At 37.4% G+C, this 11,953-nt stretch overlaps 1 protein-coding gene across 1 annotated transcript; it reads left to right on the top strand.

Moving 5' to 3' along the window:
* The first annotated feature begins 2,693 nt into the window (after window positions 1-2,693).
* LOC127851368 (melatonin receptor type 1C-like) lies at window positions 2,694-11,508 on the top strand. The gene is made up of 5 exons (XM_052385103.1): window positions 2,694-3,032; window positions 6,568-6,832; window positions 7,917-8,346; window positions 9,352-9,558; window positions 10,451-11,508. The coding sequence occupies exons 1-5, from the start codon at window positions 3,000-3,002 to the stop codon at window positions 11,271-11,273; spliced, it is 1,758 nt and encodes a 585-aa protein (XP_052241063.1). The 5' UTR covers window positions 2,694-2,999; the 3' UTR covers window positions 11,274-11,508.
* The last annotated feature ends 445 nt before the right edge of the window (window positions 11,509-11,953 follow it).

The raw sequence follows: 11,953 nt of genomic DNA, 5'->3' as shown, positions 1-11,953 counted from the left end.
ATCATAACTATGTAACTATCCACTCAACTTTAATGGATTTTGTGTCTATACCTACGTTTCAAGGGGCAAAGAACACATAAAGATCATCAGACATTGTTTAAGCTAACAATAGTACACACAAATCCAACATGGCGTCTAAAATGGCCGCCAAGATGGCCGCCAAAACCTATTATTGATCATGACTATGTAAATATCAACTCAAATTTGATTATTTTGGTGGATATGCATAGGTTTCAAGGGGCAAAGAACACATTAAGATTTTCCGACATTGTTTAAGTTTACTATATTACACACAAATCCAACATGGCGTCCAAAATGGCCGCCAAGATGGCCACCAAAACCTATTAATGGTCATAACTATGTAACTATCCACTCAGATTAGATGATTTTGTTGTCTATACCGAGGTGTCGAGGGGTAAAGAACACATTTCGATTGTCAGATTATGTACAACGGGGACAAAGCGTGCATTCTGTCAACATAAGTCTTAGTTTGCAACCTTGCCACAACCTTCACACCATTGTAACGTTTGACCAACCCTTGTATTGGAAAGCTGCCGAAATCATCATTGATGCGCCACAAAGTAGTTGAATATATTGTTCATAATTTGGGATGTTTCATAAACGTATGAACTTGCGGGGGGAGGGGGCAAAGGATCCCTCATAGAATAAACCGCTCTCAAAACAGGCTGTCTATTGAGAAATGCAATTGTGCACATTGTGACACGAAAAGCTGTCCAGAGGACTTTACGGGTCCATCTTATTGTTGAAAAGTGCATACACAGCCAGCTTTCAGCAGAAATGACCAAGGAAGATCCAGACATTCAGATGCTGCTGGATCATGCCAAGGATTTGTACTCTTCCCTTTTGAGGGGCAAACGACGCTAGCAGATGATATGTTATGCGATTTGGATCAAACTCGAGAGGGCTACAGAGAAGTAGACACATGAAATTGTCCAGACCTCAAAGACAAGCATAGTATGGCTGAATTATTAGCTTATGATTAACGATTCAAGGGTGTTGATTAAAGCAAATCGTACTGGGTGTTGGTTGATGCATTAGGCAGTGCCCAAATTGCTATCCATCTTTGCTGCTGCTGGATACATTACCTGCAATCTGCGTATTATACATATATCTGCAGCAAATAAGCAACCTAAAGGAAACGCACCCGGACGTTTATCGAAAGTTCGGTATTGGTTTTCACGTTGTTTGTAGGAGCCATTAGTGCTGGGCTGGGCTTGATCTTGTTATTGAGCAAACATTGATGATATTTTTATAGAGCGCATGTGATCTAACTCGCGGCAGTGGAATGACTGAGGAAATATAACCCCCTTGGACCCTATCTGCAACATCCGAGCACAACAGTGCGATGCAGGATTTCACAGACCTGACCTATACTACAAGTCCACAACAAAAAGACTCAACTGAAGCGTGCATCAAAGGGGATTCTTCTGATCTAAAGAAAATGCAGACACAGATTACAACCTGATCACCATACACTGCTGACCCTACTCTCAGAAACACGGTCAATGAGATAGTGGCTGCGTCACATGTGAATGTTCATGCAAGTTAGGCGGTTGGGAAAACGATCATAAGAGATATCATAGGAAAATCGGTCTTTGGTTATAAATTCACGAGAAATACAGAGCCAAATCTCTTTGGACTAGCTTGGCTGTTAAGATCGCTTCTGAAGTGCTTTTGATCCTGCTCTTCCGTTCCAGCGTTTCCTGGTGGTGTCAAAATATGGAGATCCTTCCATTGCAGTCGGATTATCTTATGAACTGAGCTCCCATCATGTTGCCTTCTTTAAAGCAAAGAACATATTTTGTACAGCAGATAAGACTCAGATCGCTCAGGCAATTTGAGAGTATGCTGTAGACACATCATGTGAGGCTGTGATGAACTGTATTCATGAAACAGATGCATGATGGTGGCACTTTGCTGCATCGTTATCCATGGAAAAGAGCGACTCATATAACGCAATGGCCGAGTCTTATGTAGATTCAGTGAAAGGCATTACGGACAAGCGACAGTGTGGTTATGGCTATGAATACGGTGATTATAACAAAGACAAAACGCACCGGAAACGTGAATCATATTGTGAGTTTCAGCAAAGAAACAGAATGCTCATGTAAAAAAGGAAGACTTTTTGTCTCGTGACAGAAACAAGGCCGGCATGATTGCTATGATCAGCACAAATCTGACTAAAATGGGATGCTATGTTGTTCTGTCTTCAGGGGATGCAGACGTTTGAATTGTTAAATATAGTATAACGATCCCGTCGTAGAACCACAACGTTGGTGGGCGAGGATACAGATTTGCTCATCTTGATCCTGCATTACTCCGAAAGGGACAATAAGACCATCTTCTTCCGCTTGTATGTAAATAAATAGTCAAAGGAACGCAAAGTGTATAATATTAACCTTTTGAAAGAACTCGTGCTTATTCAGGCTGTAATTAATCTTCAATGACTTTCAGCAACGGTAAAAAATCAAGTCTACAGAAGTTAGTAAAACCTGATCCTATCATGAAGTAATGTGCTGGTTCATTCGCTCTTCCAAATGTCGTAAATTTGATTTTATGATGATTTAACTCCTTAGTGATAACCTCAATTCGATTAAAGTGTTTCTTATCTCCTAAACTATGGCATTTTACATAACAACCATAACGTTTGAGTAACAGGTTACGGACTTGTGATACTTCGTATTGTGTTGATGGCCATTTTGGACGCCGTGTTGGATTTCTGTGTAACATAATTAGCCAACATTTTGTCTGATGATATAAATGTGATACTATTGTGTTGTTTGCTCTCTGAAACCTGGATATATACACCAAATTCATCAAATTTGAGTGGATAGTTACATAGTTATATTTTATAATCATAAATATGTTTTGGCGGCCATCTTGGCGGCCATTTTAGATGCTGTGTTGGATTTGTGTGTAATATAATAAACTTTAACGATGTCTGATGATCTTAATGGATTCTTTGCACCCTGAAACATATGTATAGACACCAAAATCGTCAAATTTTAGTGGTTAGTAACATAGTTATGATCATTTTATAGGTTTTGGCGACCATCTTTGCGGCCATCTTGGCGGCCATTTAGGACGCCATGTTAAATTTCTGTGTAACATAATTAACTTACACTTTGTCTGATGATATAAATGTTTTCTTTGCCCCCCTGAAACCTGGGTAGAGGCAACAAAATCATCAAATTTAAGTTGATATATACATAGTTATGATCATAAGTAGGTTTTGGCGGCCATCTTGGCGGCCATTTTCGACGCCATGTTGAATTTGTGTGTACTAAATTAAACTTAAACAATTTCTGATGATCATTACGTGTTCTTTGCCCCTTGAAATCTAGGTATAAACACCAAATTCATCAAATTTAATTGGATAGTTACATAGTTATGATCATTAATAGGTCTCGGCGGCCATCTTGGCGGTCATCTTGAAAAAAAAACACTCCGGAGGTCCGATTGTGGCAAACTTTATATATGTTTTTAAGGACCTTCTACCCTACCAGGATCAGTTAAAATAAGTTTTGTAGCATTTTTTTTTGGGGGGGTTGGTCAAAGTGTATATTAACCCTACTTCGGTTCAATTTCTCCCAGCCAATTCATGAAAATTAAGCTGATTGAGGCCCCATCTTCAAAGGAGAAAAAAATACCAAAAGCTGCCAGTACCTGACTGTTATCAACAATTTTCATATGCTACTGGCATGCATCTTCCGAGATATATAGGTGAATTTTTGCCCCCCTTACTGGTACACCCCACTTCAATTTCTGGTACTTGGCTGAAGGACTAGATGGGCTTAAATGGGTTAATATACGAGATTAAGCTTAGACATGTATTAACTACCTTTCATCGTTCCTCAGAAGCTTGTAATTATGTTGCTCTTTGAAATATAACACAATAGGAATGATTGGACTCTTAATTAAATCGAATGTATGTGCTCCTTTTAGGTTTTTTCGTTTGAGCCGTGCTCTGTGAAAAGGGGGTTTAATGCATGTGCGTAAAGGGTCGTCCCAGATTAGCCTGTGCAGTCTACACCGGTTATATAGGGACGGCACTTTCCGCTTTTATGATATTTTTCAACATAGTATCTTCTTAGCAAAAAATCTAGTTAACGCGGAATGTGTTGTCTCTAATTAGCCTGTGCGGACTGCACATGATAATCTGGGACGACACTTTACGAACATACTTTAAACCCCATTTTTACACAGTACGGCTTATTTGAATACCGATGCTTTTATGTTAACGTTTATTTACACGTGTTTTTGTCACTGTTTCTCTGCTAGATGTGTGGTTTGGCATGCATTTCATTTGGGTTAAACCCTTAATGTTTTGCATCAACCATTCCAAAGCGATGACCCCAGCTGTCATCGTAATTTTGTTTTATACCGTTTTAAATGAGCTGGTTGGTTTTGTTAAAGCAATATGTCAGATGCCTTAATTTAAAGAAAAGCGGACAATGTTCTCCTAATCAGGTGTTTGAGTTGCATTGTTCCTACATATTTCAATCTGGTAAGCTAAACACGGCAAATGTGATTCCAAAAATAGAGCGAACAGTTTCATTAACCCATTTATGCCTAGCGTCTAGAAAAAAGGCCTAGGCAAACAGCGTAGACCCAGATGAGACGCCGCATGATGCGGCATCTCATCCGGGTATGCTCTGTTTGCTTAAAGGAATTTCTGTAAGAAATATTCTATATATAGAAATAAATATACTAGAAATCCCTAATTTTGGAAATAAATTGTTCCAATTAAGAAGAATGGGAGAGTCCACTAGGATTAAATGGGTTAATGTCCTTGAGGAAAACACAAGAACAATTTTTGTAGATTACGATGTTCATCCTAATTATGTTTTTTTTACATATACCACTAAATCATGGCTTTAAAATATCCGCGCATGACTATGCTGTTTCTAAACATTTTATTTCTGTATATGTCATCTTAAAGGGCTTCGTCGCATCAAAATTGCACGTTTTATACAAATAAATAACTCTAACGATTTCCGCAAACATTGTTCAATCTTTCAAGACTTACTGATGTCTTGTTTGAAGTGAATCTCGCTTTCTGATTGGATCATTTATGTGACTTATATAACCAATAACATTACTAATGGGCTTTTAGGGTTTCAAATTAAACGGAACAGTTCATGAACGACTTAAATCTCAGTCTATAATTGCCGTTACACTGTGAAATTCCAATACTTAAGAGTTAAATATAAAAAAAGAAATCTCAGTTCATTTTAAGAACTGATAATTATTATCAAATTATGACGACGCCTCAGAATGACGGAAATTACGATTACAACGTAAGTGCACAAATGAGCCATGCTCTGTGAAATGGGGGTTTAATGCATGTGGGTAAAGTGCCGTCACAGATTAGCCTGTGCAGTCCGCACAGGCTAATCAGGGACGACACTTTCCACACATACGTTATTTTTCGTTTACAGTAATTCTCTTTTTAACAAAAATCCAGTTTAGGCGGAAAGTCTCGTCCCTGATTAGCCTGTGCGGACTGCACAGGCTAATCTGGGACGACATTTTAAGCACATTCATTAAACCTCTTTTTTACAGATCGCCGCTTTATTTAGGGTCGTATATGTTTTGTATTCTAAGTTATATGACATTATAATGAAAGTGCGCACAAGTTCTTTTTACTTAAATTAATATACTCCGTTGATATACAGATTGTGCAATGCCCTACAATCAGTATGACAACAAACAAATTATGAAGTATAAGTTAAATGCGAAATTTCTTCCATTAGCAATATAATATTTATGGAACTCATGCATTTGTTCCTACTTCATACATCGCAAGTGACAGTTATACAATTAGTTATGTATATAAGCATAATAGTATGTAGTAATTGACCACAATGAGGAAGGTATGTGATATCTATTACATATATCACATACCTTTATATTTTTGAGCAATATAATATAATATAATAAATCTGGAACCAAGATATTCTGTGCAAAAGCATCCACAATTCTATATTCTGCTAAGTGTTTCATTTATTTTTTATTAAACATAATCATATTTATGTAATATTAATATATTTAGGCGCATGATAGCACAGTGTTCTACAAAAATACATTCAACACATCATGGCAATCATTACGGTGATATATGAGCCTTGTTCTGAGAAGACTGGGCTTAATGCATGTGCGTAAAGTGTCATACCAGATTAGCCTGTGCAGTCCGCACAGGCTAATCAGGGACGACATTTTCCGCCTAAACTTGATTTTCGGTAAGGAGGGACTTCCTTGAAACTAAAAATACCTTAAAAGCGGAAAGTGTCGTCCCTGATTATCACGGACGACACTTTACGCACATGCATTATGCCCAGTTTTCTCAGAACGCGACTTATATGACCGATTCCGAGCATAGTTCAAATCAACTAGTTTTCCTACTACAATACACGTGATGATGATCGATAAACCGATATTTTTTGTTCGCTTTAAATTTGTTAATGATTTAATTATTTTTCGTCATCATGATTATGTTATATCATATTATTATGCATCTTTTCTTTTCTTTCTCTACACATTTAGACATCGGTCCAGAATGAAACAGATGTCTTCACGCAGAATATTTCGCCAAATATGCGAAACTTGTTTGATATTAATTTCAATCTGGGCGTCGCTTATGTCTTCATTGTCTCCGTCCTGTGCTGTGTGGGTACGACGGGTAATTCCGCCATCCTGTATGTGATGAAAAAGGAGCCTCAGTTCAACGGCCACGCTCGGGTTATGATGATCAACATGGCCATAGCGGACCTCTGTGTTACGGCAATCGCCGACCCAATGTGCATCATAGGTAACTATTTTGTTTGAGTTTTGAAGCAGAATTCTAAATTCTACACGGAGCCATAAGTATGAACTAATCGAATAGTCGGGTTTGCTATGTGATTGACGTGCTTTTGAAAACAGGAAAATGAAACTCAATAAATATTAACAGAAAGATTTACTTCCGGTAATGTTTAGTTGTGGCAGGACAGTTGTCAATACAATATATCAAATTACAAATAACACAACATGAAACATACAAAATGATACATCTTTTTAAAGTTCAATACGAAGTTAAGCCTTACACAAACTCAGGATTAATTATTGTGCCCTGTGAAAATATGGTTTAATGCATGAGCGTAAAGTGTCGTCCCAGATTAGCCTGTGCAGTCCGCCTAAACTGGAGTTTTGCAAAGAATAGACTCTCTGTAAACAAAGAATACCGTCAAAGCGGAATGTGTCGTGCCTTATCAGCCTGTGCGGACTGCACAGGCTAATCTGGGATGTCACTTTACGCACATGCATCAAACCCCCTTTTCACAGAGCCCGGCCGAAATAATTATTAATATCGTTACATCAAAATTCAAAATATTTATTTTAAAAAACACAATTAAAGAGGAAATAGATTGGAATAAACTGTAAAGTCCTCAAAGGTTGATAACAATTTTCTAAGGCACAATTTAAACAGTCAATAGAAGTCTCAGACAGTTCCCTCCTTACTACGGTATCACATTACATTCTATCATTATTAGTTGAATATTTTGTACGTTGATATTTGCAGAAACACAAAATGTTTTGTCAATTTTATTGATTCGCTGGTAGAATATGAAAAAGCTTTAACAGTACACAAGCAGTCATTCTCAATCTATTATTAATATTGGATATACTCTCTCGAACATTTGTAAGGTTATGTTTTGCGCTTGTAAAGTTCGCTCTCTGTGCAATTTGTAATGGATGAGACCTTTGTAGTGAATACTAGTTCAAATCAGAAATTCATTTAATGGATACGATAATCGATTTAGACAGCTTACCTAACGCGTCCATTGGAAACATAGAATCGAAATATATTGATTGTATCATGGGTGTCCATAATACATTATTATTACATTATTCAGGCGCCTTTACTGGCATGCGAATCATGCACTGGGGTCGCTGGTTATGCATCACCGTTGCAAGCCTTTGTCTTACCACGTGCGTTTGCGTGTTCCTAAACATCGTCAACATCACCGTCAACAGATGGCTGTTCATCTGCTACACTAACGTCTACAGCAAAATCTACAACCAGGGATCCACTATCGGTATCTGCATCTTGTCTTGGATCCTCGGTTTTGGGGCTGAATTTCCGAATTACGTCGGTTGGGGTGACCATACGTTCGATGAGAAGTCGCACCAATGTTACTGGGACCGCACTGCCGACCATTCGTATACGGTCTTCGTGACCGCCGGGCTGCTGACGGCTGCCATGTTTCCAGTCATATTTTGCAACATGGCAATGGTCAAAAAAATCTGGGACGTAAAAAGGAACGTGCAGAGTTTCCAAAACAGGTTGGTGTCAACCGTATGTTTCGTTTGTTTTAACCTATTTATGCCTAGTGGACTCTCCCATCCTTCTAAATTGGATCAATTTATTTCAAAATTAGGGATGTCTAGTATATTTATTTCTATATTTAAAATATTTCTTACAGAAATTCCTTTAAGGAAACAGCGCAGGCCCAGATGAGACGCCGCATCATGCGGCGTCTCCTCTGGGTCTACGCTGTTTGCCAATGCCTTTTCCTAGACGTAAGGCATAAATGGGTTAAGGTTTATAAGACATTGAATACCAATAGTAAACACTATTAAAAATCCTACTTTTTGTTGTAACAATAATTTGAAGTGATTCTTAGTATCGATGAAGACACTTAAACCGGTTATCCTAAAGAAAAGTCGAAGAATCCGGACTCGCTGATCATTCCCTTTATTTTGGTGTAAGTATGTGTGCAGTTATCTTGATATTGGTAACAGTCATAAGTTTCAAATTTTACCGCGTCCCACAAGGATTTAAAGCCATGAATTCTGCCTTATGAATATTTATTAATAATAACGAATTAATTATTTCTCCCGAATAATTAATTAAATAATCCTTAGAAAGATTCAAATCTTCATGCGTAATAAATAACTCTTCAGGAAGCATTTGGATTTAGAACTTATGGTGAGCCATATCGTGATAGTTAGAGGCTGCTTTAATGAAACTCATTTTAATGCTACTTGACTCTTCCAGACGAAATATGTTTTCATTTTGAAATCATGGTCCATTCTGGTTTGGTTTCTGTAGCTAATTTGATAAATTGACTTAGTTAATTGTAATGTTTCTAATATAAAATACTGGGTGGTAATTTCATATATTTGAAAATTATTGACTAAAATTGAAAGTAATTTAACATTAGAACCACATGATTAAAAAATTCGAATATACTTAAGTAATTATCAAAACGTATCTGATCAGTTGAGACTAGAGCGTATATGATTAAGTGTGTTTAACTCGTAACAGGATAGTATTCTTCTATTCAGTTACACGAAATCGGTGATGTCTACGGTGAGCTCCGTCAAAATTCTGGTGACGATGATGGTGGTGGCACTCGTCTGTTGGCTGCCTTACGTCACACTGCTGGTCAGCGACCATGACAACACGGCCTCTATGGAAACCCATCTGTTGCTGTCTCTATTGGCCCATTCGCATTCGACATGGACGCCAGTCATCTATTTCGCGTTCAAAAAGTAAGTTTCTCGAGCGTTCATCGATAACTTATTCGTCTAAAAGAAAGTATTACTTCGCCTTTGATACCCTTATTTATTTTCTCTTTCCAACAATATGAAACAAATATGAGTGGCTCTACAAGGGTCCATTTGAATACACGTTCGAACGAGAATAATGTACATAACAGACATTTAACTCATTTATGCCTAGTGGACTCTCCCATCCTTCAAAATTGGATCAATTTATTTCCAAAATTAGAGATGTCTAGTATATTTATTTCTATATTAGAATATTTCTTACAGAAATTCCTTTAAGCAAACGACCCTGATGAGACGCCGCATCATGGGTCTACGCTGTTTGCCAAGGCCTTTTTTCTAGACGCGAGGCATAAATGGGTTAATATGCCGAATATTCACCCGTCTTGGGCTTAAAAAAATGTCCGTTGCATATAAGTCGATCCCCAAACTGTTTACATTTGGTCATATTTAAATTGGTGTGCAATATTATGTTAATTCTGTTATAACTAAAGTTATTATTTGTTCACAAGAATTGCTGTTTGGTTATGGTGTTATATTTATATGCACTATACAACTGAAATATCTGAAATAGTTTTTTCAGTTCGAATCCGACATTCAACATTCTATTTCTTCTGCCCTGCCCTTCTTTTTGGTTCATGAAACCATCACCAAATCATGTTGTTACATCATAGATCTCGGAAAAAGCACATGCGTATGCCGCCCGGAACATTTCATCGGAACCTCTAAAGCCTTTTGTTTTTTATCATGTTTTTATATTTTGTCGTATCAAAAAGCTAACGATAGTTTTATCCATCTTACTACTGTCACTGATAGTGATATCATAGATTTCGGCATTTATCTTTCCTCTTAATTATACAGTAATATATGTTTGAAGGAACTTCCGGGACCACATCCGTCGATTATTCAATCGCACAAACCTGGTCCACCCAACTTCTTCTAATGTCGGTAGTAACGCTAGCAAGGCGAAACGCGGAACAAGCAAGGACGGATTCAACAGACAACAGCTACCCGCAAGTCAACATTCCTCGTCCATTGAAAAGTCAAATTCAATAATGAAGTCATTTTCCACCACTAATACCATCTCATACACCCTATCAACGACGTCGACTTCAAGTGATAAGCCTGTACCGAACATTCATGATTATCCTGTGAAAGCATCTCATACCATCCTAGAGCCTATACAGGAAAACACCGTGTCATTAACGCAGCAGCAAACTACAGAGTTCAGTACGAAATGCACGGTATCCAACATCAGCAGCTTAACGTCATGTGTAACAGTGAACACAGCAACCATGCTGTCTGCGCAGCCTATGGTTTCACTTTCCGCACGTACAACGGAGGAGCACATAAATGCGTCAACGCAGTGTACACCTGAATCAAAGATTCTAAACAACAATGAACTCCATAATGAGACACAAAGTCTAGCAAAAAAGGAATTGATAGATGTGGTTCATTCAGAAAATGGCAAGGAATCTACTACATGCATAGTAGCACCTAAAATCATAACGACCAGGGTTGCCGAGGTCTCAGTATCCATGGGCGTCTGTCGACCACGGTCAGGGTGGGGGCTTAGGACGCAGAATGCACTCGGTGATCAGAAGCAAACATCAGCGTTCCTTGCTGTTCCGAATTCAGATGCTTTTTTACGTCAGTCGACCAATCTAGCTGACGTGTGTATGTCAAAGAGCAAATGCTGAATTAACTATACATTTAATCGATATGGATCTGTGGTAATACTCTTGCATGTTGAATATAAAAAAAATGAAACACAAAACAATTTGTATTAAGGTTAAATTTGAAATCATGAACCCACATTCAAATATTTTTATATTGTTGACTGTGTTTAAAACTATGTTTACTTTCGGAACTAAATGATAATAAAATATCAGTTTATTGACCAGATTGGGCATCTAGATTGTTTCGTATTGTATGTATTCAAGAAAATCAGCATATTTTTTCAAGACGATTTCTATTTACGTCCGCATGTGGTATTGTACATGTTAATTGTTTCATTTGGAACATTTATTGTTACAAAATAATTCAAGTGGAAAGGATGCAGTCCTAAGTGTTACATGACATAGTATTGGTTTGAGAAGCATTAACCCAGAAAACATATATGTACTAAACACTCAGGAATAAATATTTCATTTGTTACAAGAGAATTTGGTCATGCAATAACTACGTGTTTGACCAGGTGTATATATATATATATATATATATATATATATATATATATATATATATATATATATATATATCACAAATATCTGTTAAATTGTTTTCACAATTTAATGTTGCGATAAAATTATAGCAATAATTTATGACATGTTTTTCCTCATTTACATGGGTTTTTTTCATTGGAGTAAACGCTACCATG

This window comes from Dreissena polymorpha, chromosome 11, assembly GCF_020536995.1.
Source record: "Dreissena polymorpha isolate Duluth1 chromosome 11, UMN_Dpol_1.0, whole genome shotgun sequence".
NCBI lineage: Eukaryota > Metazoa > Mollusca > Bivalvia > Myida > Dreissenidae > Dreissena > Dreissena polymorpha.
This window is presented reverse-complemented; position numbering and strand designations above follow the sequence as displayed.